This window comes from Neoarius graeffei, chromosome 5 (genome assembly GCF_027579695.1).
Source record: "Neoarius graeffei isolate fNeoGra1 chromosome 5, fNeoGra1.pri, whole genome shotgun sequence".
In the NCBI taxonomy this organism is placed as follows: domain Eukaryota; kingdom Metazoa; phylum Chordata; class Actinopteri; order Siluriformes; family Ariidae; genus Neoarius; species Neoarius graeffei.
The window spans coordinates 63,443,260-63,470,302 of record NC_083573.1 but is presented as its reverse complement, the minus strand read 5'-3'; the positions used below and the strand labels follow the sequence as shown (position 1 = coordinate 63,470,302).

Here is a 27,043-nt window from a genome sequence, read left to right as displayed (position 1 = left end):
GGCACTGGGAGCACTGTGAGAGTCATGTTCTTTGACTTCTCCAGTGCTTTCAACACAATCCAGGCATCACTGCTTAGGGGAAAGCTGGAGGGAGCTGGTGTCGACTGCCACCTGGCTGCATGGATCATCGACTACCTCATTAACAGACCGCAGTATGTGAGGCTCTGCGACTGTGTGTCTGATGTGGTAGTCTGCAGCACAGGGGCTCCACAGGGTACAGTGCTCTCTCCTTTCCTCTTTACACTTTACACATCTGACTTCAGCTACAACACGGACAGCTGCCACCTCCAGAAGTTCTCAGATGATACAGCCATCATTGGATGCGTGTCAGAGGGGGACGATCTGGAGTACAGAGAGGTCATCACCAACTCTGTCACCTGGTGCGAACTGAACCACCTGCGCATCAATGCCAGCAAGACAAAGGAGGTGGTGATCGATTTCAGAAGGACGGCTCCTCAAATTGCACCAGTGAACATCCAGGGTTTGGACACTGAGATCGTGGAGGAGTACAAATACCTGGGTGTTCACCTCAACAACAAACTAGACTGGACTGGTTCGTCTCTTTGCTCCAATCATAATCAGCAGAAAGACCTTGAACCTGTGTTTGTGGGTGTATGTGTGTCTTTGTAATTGTCAGAGCTTAAAAAGTCACCTAGGGTGAAGTTCTTATTGGGAATATCAAACTATAATTTTATATATATATATATATATATATATATATATACAACCCTGATTCCAAAAAAGTTGGGACAAAGTACAAATTGTAAATACAAATGGAATGCAATAATTTACAAATCTCAAAAACTGATATTGTATTCACAATAGAACATAGACAACATATCAAATGTCGAAAGCGAGACATTTTGAAATTTCATGCCAAATATTGGCTCATTTGAAATTTCATGACAGCAACACATCTCAAAAAAGTTGGGACAGGGGCAATAAGAGGCTGGAAAAGTTAAAGGTACAAAAAAGGAACAGCTGGAGGACCAAATTGCAACTTATTAGATCAATTGGCAATAGGTCATTAACATGACTGGGTATAAAAAGAGCATCTTGGAGTGGCAGTGGCTCTCAGAAGTAAAGATGGGAAGAGGATCACCAATCCCCCTAATTCTGCGCCGACAAATAGTGGAGCAATAGCAGAAAGGAGTTCGACAGTGTACAATTGCAAAGAGTTTGAACATATCATCATCTACAGTGCATAATATTATCAAAAGATTCAGAGAATCTGGAAGAATCTCTGTGCGTAAGGGTCAAGGGCGGAAAACCATACTGGGTGCCCGTGATCTTCGGGCCCTTAGGCGGCACTGCATCACATACAGGCATGCTTCTGTATTGGAAATCACAAAATGGGCTCAGGAATATTTCCAGAGAACATTATCTGTGAACACAATTCACCGTGCCATCCGCCGTTGCCAGCTAAAACTCTATAGTTCAAAGAAGAAGCCGTATCTAAACATGATCCAGAAGCGCAGACGTCTTCTCTGGGCCAAGGCTCATTTAAAATAGACTGTGGCAAAGCGGAAAACTGTTTTGTGGTCAGACGAATCAACATTTGAAGTTCTTTATGGAAATCAGGGATGCCGTGTCATTCGGACTAAAGAGGAGAAGGACGACCCAAGTTGTTATCAGCGCTCAGTTCAGAAGCCTGCATCTCTGATGGTATGGGGTTGCATTAGTGCATGTGGCATGGGCAGTTTACACATCTGGAAAGACACCATCAATGCTGAAAGGTATATCCAGGTTCTAGAGCAAAATATGCTCCCATCCAGACGATGTCTCTTTCAGGGAAGACCTTGTATTTTCCAACATGACAATGCCAAACCACATACTGCATCAATTACAGCATCATGGCTGCGTAGAAGAAGGGTCCGGGTACTGAACTGGCCAGCCTGCAGTCCAAATCTTTCACCCATAGAAAACATTTGGCGCATCATAAAATGGAAGATGCGACAAAAAAGGCCTAAGACAGTTGAGTAACTAGAATCTCACATTAGACAAGAATGGGTTAACATTCCTATCCCTAAACTTGAGCAACTTGTCTCCTCAGTCCCCAGCCGTTTACAGACTGTAAAGAGAAAAGGGGATGTCTCACAGTGGTAAACATGGCCTTGTCCCAACTTTTTTGAGATGTGTTGTCATGAAATTTAAAATCACCTAATTTTTCTCTTTAAATGATACATTTTCTCAGTTTAAACATTTGATATGTCATCTATGTTCTATTCTGAATAAAATATGGAATTTTGAAACTTCCACATCATTGCATTCCGTTTTTATTTACAATTTGTACTTTGTCCCAACTTTTTTTGAATCGGGGTTGTGTGTATATATATATATATATATATATATATATATATATATATATATATATATCTATATATCACACATATACACACACATATATATATATATATATATATATATATATATATATATATATATATATATATACACACGCACGGCGGCACGGTGGTGTAGTGGTTAGCGCTGTCGCCTCACAGCAAGGAGGTCCGGGTTCGAGCCCCATGGCCGGCGAGGGCCTTTCTGTGCAGAGTTTGCATGTTCTCCCCGTGTCCGCGTGGGTTTCCTCCGGGTGCTCCGGTTTCCCCCACAGTCCAAAGACATGCAGGTTAGGTTAACTGGTGACTCTAAATTGACCGTAGGTGTGAGTGTGAATGGTTGTCTGTGTCTATGTGTCAGCTCTGTGATGACCTGGCGACTTGTCCAGGGTGTACCCCGCCTTTCGCCCGTAGTCAGCTGGGATAGGATCCAGCTTGCCTGCGACCCTGTAGAAGGATAAAGCGGCTAGAGATAATGAGATGAGATGAGATGTTATCTGTATGACATTTTCTTGCTACTGTAACACGTGAATTTCCCTGATGTGAGATCAATAAAGTGAATCTAATCTAATCTAATCTAATCTAATCTAATCTAATCTAATCTAATCTAATCTATTTACTATAACAAAGATTTTAAGTGTACTTTTCATCTCTTTGTTAGGACCAATATTAGATACTTAGAGTACGCCATTTCATTTCAAAAAGCATTTTATTTTATATATATTTGGTTATTGTAAAAATAAACAATAATAATTACTGAGTATTAATTAACAACTCCTTAATACTGCTGAGGAGCTGATGTGGCTCTTCATAACCTCATGTCAAGAGTGAGTTTAGGTGGGACTCACAACAAAACGTATCATCTGCACCATCATTCAGAATGAGTCAGCCTATTTCTACCTCACTTACTGCCAAGACACAGGAAGTTTTAAGGAGAGGGGCCATTATTCTTGTGTGCGCTAGTAACCTTTTGAAAAGTATGTACTCAAAGCATTCAGGTACATAGAAAGCTCAATAAACCATGTGGAACTACTTGAAATTGGATTAATATATACTTAGCTAACAGAGTTAACATGAAATCAGCTTTGGCAAAAACATGGCACAGCAGTTATTGTTGTCACCTCGCAGCACCAGTCTCCCCAGTTTGATCATGAAATTGTGCTACTGTTTGCACAGATTTTTTTATGTTCTCCAATATAACATACATATATTAATGCATGACCTTACTTACTTAGACTTAGATGCTCCTGCATCTTGCGACACATGAGGCAGCAATGCTTGTCCAGCACTTTCGGTCTGCGGCCAGTGTTATTGCATCTTTCCATCCTCTACCAACCAGTCGCAAGTCTCTGTCAATTGTTTGGCGCCAGTTCATTTTTGGACATCCCCTCCGACATTGTTCTTGGGGATTCCATTGTAGAACTTGGTTGGCAAGTCTTGTTGGCGAGAGTCTAACAACATGTCCCAGCCAGCTCAGTCATCGTTTACAGATGATTGTGAACACTGGCTGTTGGTGGGTCTGAGATCAAACTTCCTCATTTGTGATGAAGTCACTCCATCACAAGGATTTTTCCATGATTTTTAGGATACACTTGCTGTCAAAGGCATCCAGTTTCTTTTCTTGACTGATCTTCATGTGCCAAGTCTTACAGCCATACAAGAGGGTAGATAACACATTGCTGTTGTAGAATCACATCTTGGTTTTGAGTGAGAGTGTCTTACTTCTCCAGATCTTGCGAAGCTGGTTGAATGCGGCGAAGGCTTTTCCCACTCTACAGTCCAGTTCTTTATCCATGTTTCCCTCACTGTTAATGGAGCTCCCAAGGTATGTGAAATTGTCCACCACCTCCATTTCATTCTGGTCAATGTATACACTCATTGGTGGTGAGTGTGTCCCAGTCAGCATGTTCTTAGTCTTTTTGGCACTGATCTTGAGGCCAGTGCTAGCTGCTGAGGTGCTGATCTCACTCACAAGGGACTGTAAGTCACGTGTGTTTTCTGCTAGTGCAGCAATGTCATCTGCAATGTCCAGGTCAGAAGGTTTTTGTCCTTCAAGCCACTGTATCCCCTGGTCCTTTATTACTGTCTTGAGCACCCAGTCAATGGCCAGAGCAAAGGGGATCAGTGATAGCACATATCCCTGGCAGACCCCAGTTACAACCTCAGATCACCCACTGTATCCATCTTCTGTCCTCACACAGCACTTGGATTTAGCATAAATTATTTGTTTGATGGCCAAGATGACTTTGGCTGGAATGCCGTACGTCCACATGATGTTCCAGAGTGAGGGTCTGTGGATGCTGTTGAAGGCCTTGGTAAAGTCAATGTAACTGATGGCCAGTGGGGTTCGGAATTCATTGTATTTCTCTATAATGCATCATAGGGTAAATATCTGTTCCACACAAGTGTGCTTAGGCCTGAATCCTGCTTGCTGTTCCCACAATTCTTGGTCAACCACATCTCACATATGGTTCAGAATAACCTGGCAGTACACTTTCCCTGGTATGGAAAGGAGCGCCACTCCTCTCCAGTTGTCACATTCTGCAAGGTTGCCCTTCTTGGGGATGCATACCACTGCTCCATTATTCCAGTCCTCTGGTCCTTCCCCTGAGTTACAAACTTGGTTACAGAGCTGGCACATCCATTTGACAATACATTCTCCTCCAGCCTTGAGCATTTCAGCAGTAATGCCATCCATACCAGGTGACTTTTTGTTCTTCAGATTCTTTATTGCTTTTTGGATTTCCTCCTCAGCAAAGTCATTGGTGTTGATTTGTAATATGTGTTGGCTCCTCTGTGATTGCTGGTGAAACAGGGTCAGGGGTGGGTTTCCCAAAAGTACTGTATTGCTAAGAGCATCTTAACTAGGAGAGAGGGTGTTCATTGTGCTGCTCGCTCTACCATTTAACGATGATCTTTGTGAAATGATGCTTTTGGGAAACTTGGCACAGGTCAGTTGAGGACTTCTTTGAAGTGCTCTGCCCATCTGGCAAGCTTCTCTTCCCCTTTGGATATTAGGGTGCTGTCTTTTGCTTTGACTGGACCTGTGCTAGCTTTTAAGCTGCCAGTGATCTTCTTGGCAATCTACAGCATGCATCTCATTCCGGGCTGCTGCTCCTTCTGCCTCTTCTGCCTGACTCTCCATCCATATACATTTGTCCTTCTGGGCACTGTGTTTCACCTCTCTGTCTTTTTCCATGTATTCTTGGTATATAGCATTGCCATCAGAGTTGGCAGTGTGTCTTGCCTAGTGGAAGGCTCTCCTTTCACTGATCAACTTCCAGGTCTTGTCGCTGATCCATTCTTCCCTGAAAAATTTCTTGTAGCCCAGAACCTCTTTGCCTGCTGCTACCATTGCTTCCTTAAGTTCTTCCCACCATTCTGATGTTCCTGGTGGTGCATCTGCTAGAGCAGAGAACTTGTTCCTCAGGAGGGTCTCAAACTGAGCTTCTGTGGCCGGATCTTTCAGTTTACTGGAGTCAAATCTTTTGGGCATAGTTGCCTTCCTCTTTTGCCTCTTTGGCTTGATCTTGATTTTGGCAATGGATAGGTGGTGATCACTGCAGATGTCAGCCCCTCAGTATACTCATACGTCTTGTAGACATGGTATTCTCCATGTCCTATCACAATGTGGTCAGTCTGTGTCTTGGTTCTATGGTCACTGTATGTCCATGTGATCTTGTGGATGTTCTTGTGTTCAAAGAGGGATGACCCAATCTTCATGTTGTTCATGGCACAGAACTGTATGAACCTATCCCCATTGTCTGTATGGTTGTCAAAAGCATGTGGGCCAAGGATGTGTTCAAATCCCAGTTTACTTTCTCCAACATGGGCGTTCAGGTCTCCCATGATGATGAGAATGTCATTCTGGGGCATCTTGTCTACCACCTCCTTGAGCTGCTGGTAGAAGGCATCCTTTTCAGCATCATTGTGTTCGTTTGTTGGGGCATTGTCCTGAACTATGCTGACCTTTGCATAATCTTGCACTTATAAGGCATTCATTGACAGGTGTCCATTCTTCAAGGGCATTGTTAGCAGCTTTATCTATGATAAGAGCTACCCCCTGGTGAACTCCATCTTGTTGGCCTGAGAACAGGATGGTCTTGTACCCTGAAACAAACTTGCCTGAGTCAATCCAGTGAATTGCACTGAGTCCTAATGTGTTAATCTTGTAGACATCCATTTCCCTGATGACTTGGGCCAGTTTGGATGATTGGTAGAGTGTTCTCAGATTCCAGCATCCAATGCATGTAACTGTTTTTGCAGATAGGACTCTGGTCTTCAGGGCACCAGCTTCTGTGGTGAAGATTTCACTGGTATCCATCCTACTGTCTCTGACTGGAGACAACTGTTGTCCTGGCTGTTTCAAAGCTGACAAACTTTGAACTGTATTCATACCAAGGGTGTTTTCCGGGAACAGGGTGCTGACCTGAAGCCCAACCACTTACATTTAGTATAAAGACTAAGTGGAAATTTCTCTTTCCTGACTGCCAGCTGGTGGGTATGCCACCTTGTAACATACTAGCATTACAGTACATGACCTGACTACTCTAAATTTCCCATAGGTGCAAGTGAGTGAGTGTGTGTGTGTGCATGCACACACGACTGACCTATCTGGGATATTTTCCTGGATCCAGGACAACCTTAACCAGGATAAAGTGCTTACTGTCAGGAATGCAGGTGACAGACAGATATAAAAGCTGCAGAGAGATTACTTAGGCAAAGTTGGAAGACAAATCCAAAACAGTAGGAAAAGGCAGAGTCAAAAAAACAGGCAATGGTCAGGTGAGGCACAAACAGGTTATTAGAGGCAAAGATAAAAGAGGAACAATCCAAAGTATAAATAAAGTCTCATCTCATCTCATTATCTCTAGCCGCTTTATCCTTCTACAGGGTCGCAGGCAAGCTGGAGCCTATCCCAATGACTACGGGTGAAAGGCAGGGTACACCCTGGACAAGTCACCAGGTCATCACAGGGCTGACACATAGACACAGACAACCATTCATACTCACATTCACATCTACGGTCAATTTAGAGTCACCAGTTAACCTAACCTGCATGTCTTTGGACTATGGGGGAAACCGGAGCACCCGGAGGAAACCCACGTGGACACGGGGAGAACATGCAAACTCCGCACAGAAAGGCCCTCGTCGGCCGTGGGGCTCGAACCCGGACCTTCTTGCTGTGAGGCAACAGCGCTAACCACTACACCACCGTGCCGCCCCATAAATAAAGTCAAGACCAGAATATCAGTATGATTGTTAAAAGGCTTGGTAAAGTCAAGCAAGAATACACTGAGCATTTACTACTTTGCAATGAACTGAGAGAGTGAAGTCCTTAAATAGTGTGGCTGAGTGACTGTGCAATGATTGAGTTCAGGTGTGTGATTAGAATTCCAGAGACTGAACGGTGAGGTCCAGGATGGTTATTGAAGTCTATGGCGGCCATATTTGAAGGCTGCTGTGAATCCTAGGAAGAGGAGTCTTGAGCGCAAGAAGGTACAGACATGACACTTGCTAAAGGTGAATGAATGAGTGAAGACTAGAAATGAACCTTATATCTGTGGTCCAGATAAAGTATTTAAGAAGTATTTCAATGCATCCCAATCTAAGTATTTCAAAAATACTGAAGCAGAGTTGATAATTGTATGAAAAAAATGAGTATAGTTGAGGAGTGTAGGTCAACAGATTTTCTAAAACATGATCCAGTGCAGCTTCTGTAACAGAAACTCTGACGCAGCTTTAAACAACCACTTACATGTAAGTTATTTTGCTGAAGGCAGCTCATCAGAACAGAAAATAGCTACAGGGCGAGAGACGTTAGTTCAGAAAGAGAGAAAATAATGTTTAAAGACAAATAAGCTGGAAAGTATATGTTTGTTCTCCCTGCTTTAAATGAAAAATAGATGTGCCTAATCTTTTCAGAGTCTATGAGACTAGTCAAATAACATGGGGGGGCACTATGACACAAAACAGAGCCCCTCTGATTGTCTTATTTATAACCATAAGCTAATAATAAATGGTTACACATTAAAACGTAACTATTGTCTGTTTATCCAGACCTTGAAGCAAGGAATTTTATGTCACTGAACTTTTACAAATTTTAGTAAGTGTGTGAAGCATGTGCAAGTATGTGAGAGTGTGTATTCAGGTTGAGGAGCAGGATGCCTGTATTACACCATAGTCCAGTCTGACAAAACACCTTTGCTCTGAACAAATGACTGACAGCAAGCTCCCACGAGGCTACAGCTCTTGCATCTAGACATCTGCTGCCATGAACACTGCTGTCCACTCTAGCACTGACAGTTTATTAATATCCCTCAGTGGAGCTGCCGACATCATACTAAGCACAAGTGAAGATCAAGCTCCATTAATTAATAGAAGAAATCTGTGGGGATGGCTATGAAATATTTATGAATACTGTGGAAGGCTAAGCTTCTCTCTCAGCTTTGCCACTAGTAGTTCTTTATATCTGATTTAGCTTAATCCTAATGTGAAAGCAAGTGTCAAAGCATCTAAGGTAGGCTTGTGCAAAATAGATTTTTCCCTGCTTGTAATTACAGTTACAAAAACTGTGGTTAATGATGTATTCTTTTAGGATTGATAGCCTAAAAAAGACAGAAAAATGACAATTTCCATCATTTCAGGTTTAAGGGGAGTACAGGATTATTAGCTGTACATTCTGGAATGTCTTTGTGGCAGTGACAAATTTGTGCAAAGTGTTTGAATGAACATGTCTGTGCATACAGATGCAGGGGAGCATAAAAAAAGCGCATTTAATTACAACCCCAATTCCAAAAAAGTTGGGACGCTGTGTAAACTGTCAATAAAAACAGAATGCCATAATTTGCAAATCATGGAAACCCTATATTTCATTGAAAATAGTTCAAAGACAGCATATCAAATGTTGTAACTGAGAAATTTTATTGCTTTTTGAAAAATATATGCTCATTTTGAATTTGATATCAGTAACATGTTTCAAAAAAGTTGGGACGGGGCATATTTACTAGTGTTGCATCACCTCTACTTTTAACAACACTCTGTAAACATTTGGGAACTGAGGAGACCAATTGCTGTAGGTTTGAAAGAGAAATGTTGTCTCATTCTTGCTCTGATATACAATTTCAGTTGCTCAGCAGTCCGGGGTCTCCTTTGTTGTATTTTGCACTTCATAATGCACCAAATACAGGGTGTTTAAAAAAAATTACATTATTTGAGATGTAAATATCCCAGAAACTACATAGTCTAGGCAAATGAAACTGAACAGGCTTAATGTTGAGCAATATAAAATTTATTCCTCAAAATTTGAATGAGAAATTCAAAAGGTATGTGGATTCCATGAAAGATTTCACAAATTTTCAATAGGCGCACCACCTGAGACACAGACACACACAGACAGCTTTCCTCTTTGAACTTTTTGTGCCATGTGCAAAGCTACATTGCAGTCGGTGCATTTTTAGAGAATTCTCTCAAATCGGTCTTGTTCGACTGTGTTCGAGCGTACTCTAACACACAAAACGCCTTTTCTTTTCCAGTGAAAGGCATTTCTATACCTAAAAATATAAAAACAAAAAACATTAAACTTAAGATTTTTCAAGACTAAGACCAAATCAAGACCGGGACCAGACCAGTGTGTGTGAAGGGGCATGGGAAGGGGTGACATCTGTTAACAGGAAGAAAATTTTTAAATTAGCAATGAGTCATGTTACTGGTCACATTTGAAGCAGGAAATTTTACATTCAATCACAGTAACAATGCTAACAAATCACTCAGACAATACATAGGCAAGTTAGTGAAATCCCCACAGTTGTGGTTATAGCTGCTCTTGAAATAAAATCCCGAATCCGCAGTATCTGAGACTAAGACAAGACCAACTAAAAATGCAATTGATTCTGAAACAAGACCGAGACCTTCAAAAAGTGGTCTTGAGACCAGTCTCAAAACCAAGTTCAGTCTCAAGTACAAAAACACTAGTACAAGTATATGAGCATGTAGGGATGATTAAACTGCCCTATTGCACACACTTAGTCTCAGGTCATTTTGGTATGTGATAGTCTTTCTGAACATCTGTTTCACTCACTTCATACTCCTGTTTGAATCCATAGCCCTCCGCTGTCTTCATTTGGTTGATATGCTGCAGCAGGTCAGCTACACGTACAGCAGGGTGAAGCTGCCCCGTGTGGTATGGAGAACCTTTACTTCCGCAGTGCCTCCGAGGTGATCCACCAAGCAGGCTGCTTGACTCATTCATGGAGCTGCGTGGATCACCTGAAGAGAAACATTCATAAACACACACACACACACACACACACACACACACACACACACACACACACACCTTACTACTCTACACTAAGTAGTAAATAATGATTAATGCATGTTGTCTAGGCACAAAAAATCAAAACCCCTGCCATGTGTTTTGATTTCGCTTCTGTGTAATTGTACAGTGCTGCTTAAAAGTTTGTGAACCCTTTAGAAAGTTCTATATTTCTGCATAAATGAGACCTAAAACATCATCAGTTTTTGACACAAGTCCAGAAAGTAGATAAAGAGAACCTAAATTAAGTAAATGAAACAAATATTATACTATATAATATAGCCATTTATTTATTGAGGAAAATGATCCAATTTTACATACCTGTGAGTGACAAAAGTATGTGAACCTTTGTATTCAGTATCTGTTATAATCCCACTGTGTAACAATAACCACAACTAAATGTTTCCGGTAAATGTTGATCAGTCCTGCACATTGGTTTGGAGGAATTTTAGCCTGTTCCTCTGTATAGAACAGCTTCAACTTTGGGATATTAATGGATTTACTCACATGAACTTCTTGCTTCAGATCCTTCCACAACATTTCTACTGGATTAAGGTCAGGATTTTGACTTGTCCATTCCAAAATGCTAATTTTATTCTTCTTTAACCATTCTTTGATAGAATGACTTATGTGCTTAGAGTAGTTGTCTTACTGCATGACCCAGTTTCTCTTGAGATTCAGTTCACAGACAGATGTCCTGACATTTTCTTTTATAATTTGTTGGAATAATTCAGAATTCATTGTTCCATCAATGATGGTAAGTCATCCTGGCCCAGATGCAGCAAAACAGGCCCAAACCATGATACTAACACCTCCATGTTTCTCAGATGGAATAATGTTCTTGTGCTGGAATGTAGTGTTGTCTTTTCTCCAAACATAATGCTTCTCATTTAAACCAAAAGGTTTTGGTCTCATCCATCCACAGAACCTTTTTTTTTCAATAGCTTTCTGGCTTGTCCATGTGATCTTTAGCAAACTGTAGTTGGGCAACAATGTTCTTGTTTTAGAGAGCAGTGGCTTTCTCCTTGCAACCCTGCCATATATACCATTGTTGTTCAGTGTTCTCCTAATGGACTCATGAACATTAACATTAGCCAATGAGAGAGAGAGGACTTTAGTTGGTTAGAAGTTACCCTGGGTTCCTTTGAGGCATCGTGGACTATTACACTCCTTGCTCTTGGAGTGATCTTTGTTGGTCAACCACTCTTTGGGAGGGTAACCGTGATCTTGAATTTCTCCCATTTATACACAGAATCCAAATTCTGTAGAGATGATGTTGTAACCTTTTCCAGCCTGATGAGCATCAACAACTCTTTTGCTAAGGTCCTCAGAAATCTCCTTTGTGCCATGATACACTTCCATAAACATGCTTTGATAGATCCATCTACCCATCCATTATCTGTAGCCGCTTATCCTGTTATCCAGGGTCGCAGGCGAGCTTTAGCCTATCCCAGCTGACTATGGGTGAGAGGCAGGGTACACCCTGGACAAGTTGCCAGGTCATCGCAGGGCTGACACAGAGACAAACAACCATTTGTACTCACATTCACACCGATGGTCAATTTAGAGCCACCAATTAACCTAGCCTGCATGTCTTTGGACTGTGAGGGAAACCGGAGTACCTGGAGAAAACCCACACAGACACGGGGAGAACATGCAAACTCCACACAGAAAGGCCCTCGCCAGCCACTGGGCTCAAACCCAGGACTTTCTTGCTGTCAGGCGACAGTGCTAACCACTACATCACCGTGCCACCCTTTGATAGATCCCTTTTCCTTAAATAAATCAGGGCACCCACTCACACCTGATTGTCATCTCACTGATTGAAAACACCTGACTATTTTCACCTTCAAATGAACTGTTAATCCTAGAGGTTCACATTCTTTTGTCACTCACAGATATGTAATATTGAATAATTTTCCTCAATAAATAAATTACCAAGTATAACATTTTTGTCATTTGTTTAACTGGGTTCTCTTTATCTACTTGTAGGACTTTGGGGGAAAATCTGATGATGTCTTAGGTCATATTTATATAGAAATATAGAAAATTCTAAAGGATTCATAAACTTTCAAGCACTATTATAAATTAATTATCATGCGTGTAAGTAACTTTATAAAGTCTTCTAGCTGGGTGTAGAAATAAATTAGCAAGCAAGAATAGTGAAACTCAGATATGCAGCAGCACATGGGAAAGAAGTGAGACAGCTTTGAGACACGGCATTAAAGCTTAATTTTGATCAAGAGAACAACTTCTTTGAACATCATCTATTAATCATTCCTTGAATTAGACTCTTGGGTCCAATGAATTATTTCTATTTTGCCCCATTTTCCATCTTGTATAGTTTTCCCAGCATTGAAATGATAGAAAAATACACCCCTGAATCACAAGGTACATATTCTAATTTTGCTTGAAACATATTTCAGTATCCCTTGAGCTCAGCCAGCACTTCTCCTCTCTTGTTATGTGTGTTAAAGGTGCTTAGTGGCCCAGAGAGAGAATTCATAGTTTAAGGCCTGGACTCCTGCAAGGGATGATGTTGGAGAAATGAGTCATTAATACAAATCTGCTGCTTTTCCTGGTTGAGCAGAAAGGAAATTACATAAACCACAGACTGAATTGTATTCACTCAGGTGTTGGTCAGTGAACTCTGGAGCTCAGCACTAAATGGCCTGGACGTGCTAGCTGAGTAAAATTGGGCATGATATTTTTCCACATTGATTCTGGGGTCATAAAATGCATGAAAAAAATGTATGTGAGTATGCAGTAGCTCATAGTAGTAATGTAGAAGTCGTAGATAGATGTGCCTCTCACGACACTATGTGAACGATGCTCTTTATGCAGGAAGTACAGTTTGTAAGCAGGAATGTTATGCATACTTGTGCTCATGCACTTTTCATTTACTACATGTTTATGCATGTGTACTTGTGTGTGTCTCTCACTCCTAGTACTGCAGGTGTGGGCATCCATAAAGGACAGAGCCATTCTCTCATCCTCCTGCAGGGTGCTCTGGTCTGCAAAGCTACGCTCCATTGAGCCCATCATATGACTCTTCTCCTGTCTGTATGTAATGGGAGTCTTATTCATGTTCACCGGCTTCCTACTGATAACAGAAACAGAAAGAAAGGAAACAAACAGCAAAAAGAAGGGAGAGAATATTGTTACGCCACTGAAATGCTCTCTGAACAGTGCTTGCTAACACAGTGGAAATGATGGTGTGCAATAGAGGAAAAGCCACTTACGGATAGTAAGAGTAAGAGCAGTAGTCCCTTCTGGAGAGGAGAAGAAAGAGGAGAGACAGAGACATAGGAAATAAATAAATAAAGACAGAAAGAGAATAATGCAGGGGTGACATGAGATGTGAGCATTGCCAGTGCTCTGATTAGTGTGAAGAATGACATGCTGTCAGAGGCTTGCTTTGGATACACCAGCAATGTGACACACAATAAACTTCAGCAGTGACAGATAAAAAAAAAGGTAGCCAAAGCAGATATGACTTAATCATATATGCTACCTTGTTAATTTTTTTAACGAACCATTCAAATGCCAGGGAGAGTTTTATAATTAACATTCACAGAGGCAACTTCATGGTGGTCTCCAGGTCTATAATCTTCCAAACTATATTAATTCCACAGCTACACTCCAGCTCTAGATCTTCACTATATTTATCAGCCATGTCAATCCAGTTAGAATGGAATTCTATAGACAACGAATTTTCCAGAAGAGTGCTGATGGTCATTGATCTAGACTATAGTCTCCTCTTCACCAGTAATTTAAGCCACTCACCTAAATTTCAGTTTGCAAACTAGTCAACAATGATATAATGTTCATCTGACAGTTTAGCAGCAGTAATCCTGGGGATTCCTAGACCTGAGAAGAAGCTTACTCATATGCTCTTTATTTTCAGTCATCTGAAAGTGATGGAAGACTCATGTTAAAATTATAGTGGATTATGTGCTTTTTCTCTCATGAACACCTGAATGTGGAGACCTTTGGAGAACAATACTAATTATCTCCAAAAGCACACCTTTTCCCGCCCAATTATCAGCTCGTTTCTGGGTCAGACTAATGTCAGACCGGGCCTAATTAAGTGAGTAATTGAAATGCACCTCTTCTTAATTAAACATTTCACACCCAGGTAATCTCAGAAGATGAAAGCCCTGTGTGGCAGCTCTGCTGGAGACAGGAAGATAATTCTGTTTTTAGTTACAGTTGTATTATTACTATTTGATTCATGTAACCTATATTTCCTACAAAAGTGACCATCTCAAATTTGATGTTGATAAGCTACACACACACACACACACACACACACACTGCAGCCACTCATGGTTTATGGTTATTTATGGTAACGCACAACATGCAATGTGTCAGCTCCCATATGTTTTAGAAGCTGCATATAATCCTCACCCTTTCTTAATGATGATGATGATGGCACCTAGTAACAGAATGAGAACCACCAGACCCCCTGCACAGATTCCCAGAATCAGCCCCATCTCCTCAGTGTGCTGTGTCACTTCCAGAGCCCGCCGGAGGTCCTTACAGGCCGCTGCAGAATGCACACGTACACACACATTCAGACATATATTTAAGTATGTATGGAAACACATTTGCATATGAAATGCTGGAATTAATTTTTCACACGTGCAAAAAAAGAAGTATAAAAAAAACAGAAATAATGTGTCCAAAAAAATCCTATTTCAATCTCTCAATTTAGAAATTATCCATCTGTAGCTTGAAACATCAGGAGCACACCTCCTCCAGTATGAACACATTGGCTACACCCAAATGACTAGTTTCATCCATGTGCACTGACAGCGATGCAGCAGAGGTCACTTCACATTGCGTATCTCCAGGGAAGCTACAGTATTTCCCCAACTCTCAGCCACAAAAGACAAGGATGCTGTGTGATAGAAGTGTAAGCAAAGAGCATGTATCCATATACAGTGAAGCCTACAACAAATTAACCCATTTGCACTTCAGACACCTTCAGATGGGCGAACAGCCCAGGCAGGATGGTGTTTTTAGTGAAAAGAATCTATTCAATTCCCTTTTTTTCTCACATTCATAGTGAAGGTTAGAAAAGGTAAACTCTAATGAGTTTTTGAGTCCTTTGAGAGTCCTTCACAAAAAAAGGGGGGGGGGGGTTCCAGATAAGGCAGGATGGATCAATGCTAGGGGTTAAAATAGGATTTTCTTTATGTGTCAAATGTGGAAACTGTACCATTTAATTTACTTTTAAAATAATAATAAAAACTTAATCAATTGAGTAATAAATACATTAGTTAATTTATAATACAACAAGTCCTCCTCCTCCTACTACTACTACTACATTATATATCAATTATTATATCTTCTGATTTCCAAAAGACACATGATCGAGTAAAACTTAATAAATATACATTTATACATATATACACACATTTTGATTTTTTTATTTGACATGAAAGCATTTCTCTATAAAATGTGAAACCTGATTACATTATTATTATTATTATTATTATTATTATTATTATTATTATGCCACAATATACAGTTAGGTCCATAAATATTTGGACAGAGACAACATTTTTCTAATTTTGGTTCTGTAGATTACCACAATGAATTTTAAACAAAACAATTCAGATGCAGTTGAAGTTCAGACTTTCAGCTTTAATTCAGTGGGTTGAACAAAATGATTGCATAAAAATGTGAGGAACTAAAGCATTTTTTAAACACAATCCCTTCATTTCAGGGGCTCAAAAGTAATTGGACAAATTAAATAATTGTAAATAAAATGTTCATTTCTAATACTTGGTTGAAAACTCTTTGTTGGCAATGACTGCCTGAAGTCTTGAACTCATGGACATCACCAGACACTGTGTTTCCTCGTTTTTAATGCTCTGCCAGGCCTTTACTGCAGCGGTTTTCAGTTGCTGTCTGTTTGTGGGCCTTTCTGTCTGAAGTTTAGTCTTTAACAAGTGAAATGCATGCTCAATTGGGTTGAGATCAGGTGACTGACTTGGCCATTCAAGAATATTCCACTTCTTTGCTTTAATAAACTCCTGGGTTGCTTTGTCTTTATGTTTTGGGTCATTGTCCATCTGTATTATGAAATGCCAACCAATCAGTTTGGCTGCATTTGGCTGGATTTGAGCAAACAGTACGTCTCTGAATACCTCAGAATTCATCTGGCTGCTTCTGTCCTGTGTCACATCATCAATAAACACTAGTGACCCAGTGCCACTGGCAGCCATGCATGCCCAAGCCATCACACTGCCTCCGCCGTGTTTTACAGATGATGTGGTATGCTTTGGATCATGAGCTGTACCACGCCTTCGCCATACTTTTTTCTTTCCATCATTCTGGTAGAGGTTGATCTTGGTTTCATCTGTCCAAAGAATGTTCTTCCAGAACTGTGCTGGCTTTTTTAGATGTTTTTTAGCAAAGTCCAATCTAGCCTTTTTATTCTTGAGGCTTATGAGTGGCTTGCACCGTGCAGTGAACCCTCTGTATTTACTTTCATGCAGTCTTCTCTTTATGGTAGATTTGGATATTGATACGCCTACCTCCTGGAGAGCGTTGTTCACTTGGTTGGTTGTTGTGAAGGGGGTTCTCTTCACCATGGAAATTATTCTGCGATCATCCACCACTGTTGCCTTCTGTGGGCGTCCAGGTCTTTTTGCATTGATGAGTTCACCAGTGCTTTCTTTCTTTCTCAGGATGTACCAAGCTGTAGATTTTGCCACTCCTAATATTGTAGCAATTTCTTGGATGGTTTTTTTCTGTTTTCGCAGCTTAAGGATGGCTTGTTTCACCTGCATGAAGAGCTCCTTTGACCGCATGTTTTCTTCACAGGAAAATCTTTCAAATGCAAGCACCACACCTCAGATCAACTCCAGGCCTTTTATCTGCTTAACTGAGAATGACATAACAAAGGAATTCCCCACACCTGCCCATGAAATAGCCTTTGAGTCAATTGTCCAATTACTTTTGGTCCCTTTAAAAACAGGGTGGCACATGTTAAGGAGCTGAAACTCCTAAACCCTTCATCCAATTTTAATGTGGATACCCTCAAATGAAAGCTGAAAGTCTGGACTTCATGTCCATTATATAACTATAACTTGAATATGTTTCAGTAAACAGGTAAAAAAACAATTTGTGTCAGTGTCCAAATATATATGGACCTAACTGTACTTTCCCAACAAATGACAGTAGCAAAGCTCAGCTTTGCTCGGTGTACAAAAAAAAAAAAAATCAAAGGAAAGTGGAGTTCAGTTTCCCTGCACACCCCCAGCTGAACCCCTGAATATTCTGTCTTTAGAAAAAACCTTCATTATAGTACATTGTTATAGGACTGTATATATTGCTTTGTTAAATACTGGCTTCTGATTGGTCAATTATGGCATTCTATGGTTATTTATGTAAACAGACCATTGCTATGGACCACATTATTAACAGAATAAAAAAAATTATTATTAATAATAATAATAATAATAATAATAATAATAATCTCATCTCATCTCATTATCTCTAGCCGCTTTATCCTTCTACAGGGTCGCAGGCAAGCTGGAGCCTATCCCAGCTGACTATGGGCAAAAGGCGGGGTACACCCTGGACAAGTCGCCAGGTCATCACAGGGCTGACACATAGACACAGACAACCATTCACACTCACATTCACACCTACGGTCAATTTAAAGTCACCAGTTAACCAAACCTACATGTCTTTGGGGGAAACCGGAGCACCCGGAGGAAACCCACGCGGACACGGGGAGAACATGCAAACTCCGCACAGAAAGGCCCTCGCCGGCCCCGGGGCTCGAACCCAGAACCTTCTTGCTGTGAGGCGACAGCGCTAACCACTACACCACCGTGCCGCCCCCTAATAATAATAATAATAATTAGGCAGCCATGTAATAAGATAGATGTACAGTTAACTGGGCAATATTGCAAAATAACCACATTCAAGGTAATTTGAGACCCTTCTGTCCCTGATCACCCTGTCAGGGTTTATTCTGCAAAACTGACCAGCTCGCTGTACATTACTCCTTACATATATCACTTGCCATTCACTACCATGCAGAACTCAAGCTTTTCCCTCACAAATGATGTGAGATCGTTTCAAATTTCAGGTTGTTATTGACACATTTATTATCTAATTTGTAATTTATGATGATTCAAATTGTGATTGGCAGACACTAGATTGCCATCCACATTCCACGGTGATCTGCAGAACTTACGATTCCTAGACTCCAGACTAGTCCGAAAGCAATATTTTTTTTTATAAAAAAAGTTATTATCCAGTCTTGCTGACAGTACATCTTCCAATTTTGCAACAATATATCAAAATGCATTTTTTGAAGGAATAGACTCACCAAAACTGGACAGCTGAAGACTTGAAATCTTCAGCTGCCCAGTTTGGATGAGTCTGTGCTCATGATTGCCTTAGAGTCATGGTCTTGGCTGACATAAATGTTGAGTTCTGCTGTTGTTGCCCGTCTTCCTGAAGGTTAGATGTTTTGTTCATTCTGAGATGTGTTTATGCTCATCTGTTTATGCTCATCTGTTTATGATGAGCATAAACGCATCTCAGAATGAACAAAACATCCAACCTTCAAGAAGACGGGCAACAAAAGCAGAACTCAACATTTCTGTCAGCCAAGACCATGACTCTAAGGCAATCATGAGGTTATTAACAGTGATTTACATGAGTTATATCCTTCCTGGCAGCTCGAACCAATTTGGTCATTTTCCTCTGATCTCTTTTTTAAACAAGATGTTTCCATCCACAGAACTGTCACTCAGTCAATTTTTTCCCCTCACCATTCTGTGTAAACTGAAGAGACTGCTGTGTGTGAAAATCCCAGGAGATCAGCAGTTTCTAAAAAAAACAAAACCCATCCAACCTGCCAAAATTTAACAGAGATCACCCCTGCCATACTCATGTTTGATTTGAACATTAGCTGAAGCTCTTGACCTGTATCTGTATGATTATATGCACTGTGCTGCTGCTACATGATTGGCTGATTGGATAACTGCATAAATGAGCAGGTGTTCCTATTAAAGTGGACAGTGAGTTATACAGTGGTGCTTGAAAATTTGTGAACCCTTTAGAATTTTCTATATTTCTGCATAAATATATCTAATGCATCATCAGATTTTCACACAAGTCCTAAAAGTAGATAAAGAGAACCCATTTAAACAAATGAGGCAAAAATATTATACTTGGTCATTTATTTATTGAAGAAAATGATCCAATATTGCATATCTGTGAGTGGCAAAAGTATGTGAAACTCTAGGATTAGCAGTTAATTTGAAGGTGGAATTAGAGTCAGGTGTTTCAATCAATGGGATGACAATCAGGTGTGAGTGGGCACCCTGTTTTATTTAAAAAACAGGGATCTATCAAAGTCTGATCTTCACAACACGTTTGTGGAAGTGTATCATGACACAAACAAAGGAGATTTCTGAGGACCTCCGAAAAAGCGTTGTTGATGCTCATCAGGCTGGAAAAGGTTACTAAACCATCTCTAAAGAATTTGGCCTCCACCAATCCAGTCAGATTGTGTACAAATGGAGGAAATTCAAGACCATTGTTACCCTCCCCAGGAGTGGGCGACCAACAAAGATCACTCCAAGAGCAAGGCATGTAATAGTTGGCGAGGTCACAAAGGACCCCAGGGTAACTTCTAAGCAACTGAAGGCCTCACTCACATTGGCTAATGTTCATGAGTCCACCATCAGGAGAACACTGAACAACAATGTTGTGCATGACAGGGTTGCAAGGAGAAAGCCACTGCTCTCCAAAAAGAACATTGCTGCTTGTCTGCAGTTTGCTAAAGATCACCTGAACAAGCCAGAAGGCTACTGAAAAAATGTTTTGTGGACAGATGAGACCAAAATAGAACTTTATAGTTTAAATGAGAAGGGTTATGGTTGGAGAAAGGAAAACACTGCATTCCAGCATAATAACCTTATCCCATCTGTGAAACATAGTGGTGGTAGTATCATGGTTTGAGCCTGTTTTGCTGCATCTGGGCCAGGATGGCTTGCCATTATTGATGGAACAATGAATTCTGAATTATACCAGCAAATTCTAAAGGAAAATGTCAGGACATCTGTCTATGAATTGAATCTCAAGAGAAGGTGCATCATGCAGCAAGACAATGACCCTAAGGACACAAGTCATTCTGCCAAAGAATGGTTAAAGAAAAATAAAGTTAATGTTTTGGAATAGCCAAGTCAAAGGTCTGACCTTAATCCAATCAAAATGTTGTGGAAGGACCTGAAGCGAGCAGTTTATGTGAAGAAACCCACTAACATCCCAAAGTTGAAGCTGTTCTGTATGGAGGAATGGGCTAAAATTCCTCCAAGCCAGTGTGCAGGACTGATCAACAGTTACAGGAAACATTTAGTTGCAGTTATTGCTGCACAAGGGGGTCACACCAGATACTGAAAGCAAAGGTTCACATACTTTTGCCACTTACAAATATGTAATATTGGATCATTTTCCTCAATAAATAAATAACCAAGTATACTATTTTTGTTTCATTTGTTTAAGTGGGTTCTCTTTATCTACTTTTAGGACTTATGTGAAAATCCGATGATGTTTTAGGTCATATTTATACAGAAATATAGAAAATTCTAAAGGATTCACAAACCTTCAAGCACCACTGTATATAGGCAATAAAACGCCAGGCACTTGTTATGCTTGAAGAAAAGCTTTGCCACATTAACAGCCGGTTATTTTACTCATACTCTTAAATACTCTACACTTATGCAAATAACTTTGTCAAGAGGCTCGTGATCTAGTTTCTGGCTGGCCGATAGCGTTTTCTTGAAACCCCAGTAGCTTGAAAGATTACATGCTGAGGGAAAGTGAGTTTGGGCCTGAGGAAAGAGGTCTGTTTCAAAGCACTGCACAAGGCCATAGCTAAAAATACAAGCGTGTGGATGGAGGGAACTGGGACAGTGGAGAGAGGAATAAGACATGGTTACCCTCCATCTAAAGCCCCAAGGCATTTTTAAGAACACTCTCCTGTCTCCTGTGACAGCTACACATTGCCATTTGTTATCACTTCTCATCCTTATTTGCAAGCATCACCAAGCAAGATATTAACAACTAATAAAGCAGTGTGGAATGAAACAAAAAATGGGAAAACATCTATTCAAAATCCAATCAGATTTTTTCTCAGGTTTTTCCTGCCACATTTTCTTCTTGAATATCAATTAAGTTCCACACGAGCATGAAATTTGTTTCAAGATTAATGTGAGCACATGCTGAGTGCCCCAAAAATGGAAATTGGTACTTAGAGAAGAAATGAGAGTCTATTGTTGTGTGAAGATTGCCAAGGGACTGTTAATTAAACTGTCACCTGCATGTTGAAATGGGTGCCCTGGCTGCTTGGTTGTGCAAGCCTGTGCAATTTTACAACACTTTGAGCACATTATGGGGGCAACACACACACACACTCACACACACACACACACACACACACACACACACACACACACACACACACACACACACAGTTCGTCCTTAGAATTATATGACCGATGGAACAAAATGGCTAAATGGGTAAAATTATTAACTTGATTTTTTTCCAGTAGCGTAAATAAGGACATTTTAAATGCCAGTCATTAACAGCAGGGTGTTTAAACATCAAAAGTCAATTTGAACTGAATAGTATTGTGCATTTATTGTGTATTTATTCATGTTACATAAATGCTATATGGTTACATTTTATTCCCGAGACTGATTTTTTTTAGTTTTACATACATATGGATATGCATCATTTCACGTCAGTCATAAAACTCATGACTGGAAATGACTGAACATAGCAGTAAAGTTACACAGCTGCAGGCTGGGCTATTTGAGGTTATTTGTCAGAAACATATGTCAAATTGATATTGAAAAATGCAGGCACTATCCATTACTCAGAAGATGATGGCAATGTTATTCAGGAGAAAGTTATACTAACACATCACTTAGACATGGTGTGTAACACATCCACTATTTCATTTTCTTTTTCATGTATAGTTAAATTACATTGCAGCAAAGAGATCTGCATTTTATTTAAGAGGAGGAAGTAGAATGTCTGGATTAAACTAATCATTGCATTATATGAAATGTAAATTATTTTAATTCAGCCACAATCAAAAAAAATGTGCTTGACTGTTAAAATTTGCTGAAGAGCAACAGATACAATGCCAGAAAAACAGTGGTGATAAATGTAAAAAAGCATCATGCTCTTGTTGTATGTATAGGACTGTACAAAAGTCTGAGACACCCTTTTTTTCGAACAAACTGTTATAGATTTCTATTTTATGATTTCTACATTATCGAGTCAGTACAAAATATTTTAGGGTTCCAGACGTTTGTTTTCTAGTGCAAAATTAAATGCTATAGGGGAAAAAAGGTTGTATCTGAGCAGCATATTCTATAAGAGACCACTTTTCAGATTAAAAAAAGAAAACATAATGAAGGCTACTGGGTTTTGGTGCAAAATTAAGAAGCAAATGTGACAGTCAAAGTGTCCAGAAGAACTGTGGCTGGTTCTGCAAAATGCTCAGAAAAACCTACAGCTCATTTCCTTATAAAACTGCACTCATTGTACCTCAGACTACTATTTTTTTAAAAAGCAAATGGTCATCACATCAAATATTGATTTTGTTTCATTTATAATGGCTTACTACTGTTTAGAGGATTTTTTTTACGTTAAAACATTTCATTTCATTATTTTTTAAGCTATTTTTGGTCGACAGCATTTCTTTACATGTGCCTAAGACTTTTGCACAGTACTGTATACATGTATTATTATTATTAGTAGTAGTAGTAGTAGTATCCATCCATCCATCCATTATCCGTAACCGCTTATCCTGTGCAGGGTTGCAAGCAAGCTGGAGCCTATCCCAGCTGACTATGGGCAAGAGGTGAGGTACACCCTGGACAAGTTGCTAGGTCATTGCAGGGCTGACACAGAGACAAACAACCATTCACACTCACATTCACACCTATGGTCAATTTAGAGCCACCAATTAGCCTAACCTGCATGTCTTTGGACTGTAGAGGAAACCAGAGCACCCGGAGGAAACACACACAGACATGGGGAGAGGCCGCAGTCGGGCACTGGGCTCAAACCCAGAACCTTCTTGCTGTGAGGCGACAATGCTAACCACTACACCACCGTGCCACCCTATTATTATTATTATTATTATGATTAAGTGCAATCATATAATTAAGTGCAAAGAAGAGAAGGTATGGGCTGTAGCCTGTGTCTGTAAATAAGTGTAATCATCACTCTATAATCATCATGTGTAAGAGGCAGGGACTGCACAAACAACATGTACAACTGCTGTTAGAGTGCTGGGCACATTCAGAAACAGCATAACAAATGATCAATACTCTTATCACCACTGCTTGTGTGTATATAATTTTTACTGAGGTGGAACTCACAGCCCACCATTACCATAGCTGTATTTATTATCAAAATTTTTCTTGACTGGTCACTTAAAGTAATAAATTTAATCCAAACCTTAATTAATGAAAAAAGTATGCCAATAAATAATGGCAACTTAGACCTATTGTGTACTGGCTGTGGAAGGTTCAGGCATAAAAAAGGTCTATGGTTCTAATAAGTAGCCAGAATATTATTATACACATCTGAACAATAATTCATAAAACAAATCCATGCTTAGGGGTCCACGGAATTTTATTTTGTAGATAAAGCGTCATTAAAAAAAAAAAAAAAGGACTGAAAACTGGCATCGCTTAAATTTAAAATAATGGGCTTAATCTGTTTGCCACAAGTCCTAATTGTTAATGGCTCATCTTGCTAAAGCTCAGGTATAAAAGGAAAGAGGATTTTGTTCACAAATATGTTGAGGTGTGATTAATCATAGCCCATCTGTACTCTCTGTACTCAGTGCATGTTATTGTATAGCAGATGCAGAATTTGACAGTTCCAAAATGGCTGCTCTCTGTTCTTAGCTTCATGCTCTGAAAGATCCTTTCCACCTTCATTACTCAGTCAAAGAAAAAAAGTATCCCCCTCCCTTCTCATTCTATCCATTCAAAGTCAATTTAGCCACAAGGCTCAGTGCAGGCTGAGTGAGAGCTGCGAGCTATAAATACCAGCGTCACCAGTGCTGATCTGTGACAGTGCTCAATTGGGGCTAGCGGTGGCCTTTCTTGTCATCTGGATGGGCATTCTTGCCTCCTGATGGATTTTTTTTTCATGTTTGGTGAGGGGTTTTTTAACAGGTCATATTGATGGCTACAGGTGTGTGTATGATGTTCAGGGCTCACTTGTGCTGATTTCTCTGGAGTTTTCCTGGATTGTTTGACTATGTGTGTCTGGCCACTACTGAGAATCAGGCTTTGATATGGGCTGCTGCCATCCTGGTAGCACAAATAACAAACGTGATGAAAGACTGACCTGTGCTCTTCAGGTGCTTTCTGCTGTTTTGTCTCAGGTGTGTCTACAAGCATGTGTATGTCTGTGATCAAGGATTTTTCCTAAATGAAATTTCCGAATAGAAATTATGTTGTCATTTATCCCGGGAGTAAGAATGCTAAACAAAAAATGTATAATGTGTTTAAAAAAAATTTAAAACACCCACCCACACCCCTATAACAAGAAGGGCATGTGAAGTGGTTTTGTGTATTTATACATGTGGTGATCTGGGAAAACTCACCGGAGGTCAGTTTTACTGAATTCTGTCAAATGGCCAAAATATTATGAAGAAATAATGAAATTGTATTTTCACCAAAAATTGTGTTTCAAACAAAATTGGGTTTTTCAACATATTTAACATCTCAATTTAAAAATATAGAGAGAGGATATTATCCAGTTGCGTGAAGATATGAAGTTTATCTTCAAGTGGGAAATATAGTCACAAGTGGGTGAAACGAACAAGTGAAGATATATTCAACACGAGAAGGTATACATGTTATTTACCAGCTGGGAGGTCCGTATGGTGAAATACCGTGACCGAGGTCTTGAATACTGACCTCGGCCCATAGGACCTCGGTCAGTATTCAAGGCCGAGGTCATGGTATTTCACCATATGGACTGACCTTAAGCTGGTAAATAATAAATTAATTTTTTTCTTTACCAAATTCTAACAGAAAATGAGAGTGCCTGAAACGGAAAACCGAGATGAGACGAGCCGCCATTTTGAATCCTCATTCATGGCTGTCATGCAAATAGCTTCCTCCTCGGTATACAAGTGCACTTCCATGGCAGGGAAAAAAAATACATTTTGCCGCCTATGTAGTCCCCTATTTATATAAAACTGAGTCATTCAGGATTCAGCCATGTTTTTGCTCGGCGTTAGCAACAGTTACAGGTTTTTAAGCTTTCTCCTGAAATGTTTTCTTTTATTTCTTCTTCCACAGGGTAGTAAAACTCGCTTTCGCTGTGAAGATTGTTGTTATCACTATCCATGCTGTAAAATTAATGATATTCTCCTGAGAAATGCAAAAATAAATGTTGACAAAAATTGCTACTATGTTTGTTGTTGTTGTTGTGAAGGAGCGAGTTGCCAGAGGTCCGTAATACGGACCTGCTTGCCAGCCAGTCAGAGTGCAGGATTTGATAGAAACCGGACCACGAAAAAAATAAAAACTTAATATCTTTGCGCCACTGTGTAATTTTCTTTATATTATATGGACACATCCACAAAAAATATGCAAATTAATCAAAAGAATTTTAATTTTGAACTGGTTTGCAATTTTGACAACGCGCGTCTAATCAGCAGAAAAACACTGGGAGTGATGTCATCAGAGTGAAATATGTTACTCAAATCTGCCATGTATTTCATATGAAAAATGCGAGTTTTTCAACACAAGAAGATAAACTTCATATCTTCAAGCCAACATGTGATTTTCTTTTTATTATATCGACACATTCACAAAAGTACCCAAATTTATCAAAACAATTCATCGATTTCCTCATGAGTAACACATACAGACTTATGTCAGATTTTGGTTCTCCATGTCCCAGATGTAGCTCGTATGAAAAATATGAGTGGTGTATTTTGCAGTAAAACACTCATGTCCATTTACAATATAATTATCCATCTATCCATTTTCTGCCACTTATCCGGGTCCGGGTCGCCAGGGTAGCAGCCTAAGCAGAGCAGCCCAGACTTCCCTCTCCCCAGCCACCTCCACCAGCTCTTCCAGGGGAATACCGAGGCATTCCCAGGCCAGCCAAGAGATGTAATCTCTCCAGTGTATCCTGGGTCTGCCTCGGGGTCTCCTCCTGGTGGGGCATGCCCAGAGAACCTCCCCTGGGAGGTGTCCAGGGGGCATCCTGACATGGTGCCCAAACCACCTCAACTGACTCCTTTCGATGTGGAGGATCAGTGGTTCTACTCTGAGTTGCTCCTGAATGGCC

The 27,043-nt window shown here is 40.2% G+C and overlaps 1 protein-coding gene across 2 annotated transcripts in view; it reads right to left on the bottom strand.

Moving 5' to 3' along the window:
• ptprub (protein tyrosine phosphatase receptor type Ub) overlaps positions 1 to 27,043 on the bottom strand; it is a 487,258-nt gene that overhangs the window by 75,418 nt on the left and 384,797 nt on the right. For both annotated transcript variants that reach the window (XM_060922216.1, XM_060922217.1), the window contains exons 14-17: positions 15,070 to 15,208; positions 13,902 to 13,931; positions 13,602 to 13,762; positions 10,423 to 10,610 (exon numbers count right to left, since the gene is read on the bottom strand). In XM_060922216.1, the coding sequence (XP_060778199.1) occupies positions 10,423 to 10,610; positions 13,602 to 13,762; positions 13,902 to 13,931; positions 15,070 to 15,208 (518 nt within the window). The remainder of the gene's footprint in view (positions 1 to 10,422; positions 10,611 to 13,601; positions 13,763 to 13,901; positions 13,932 to 15,069; positions 15,209 to 27,043) is intronic.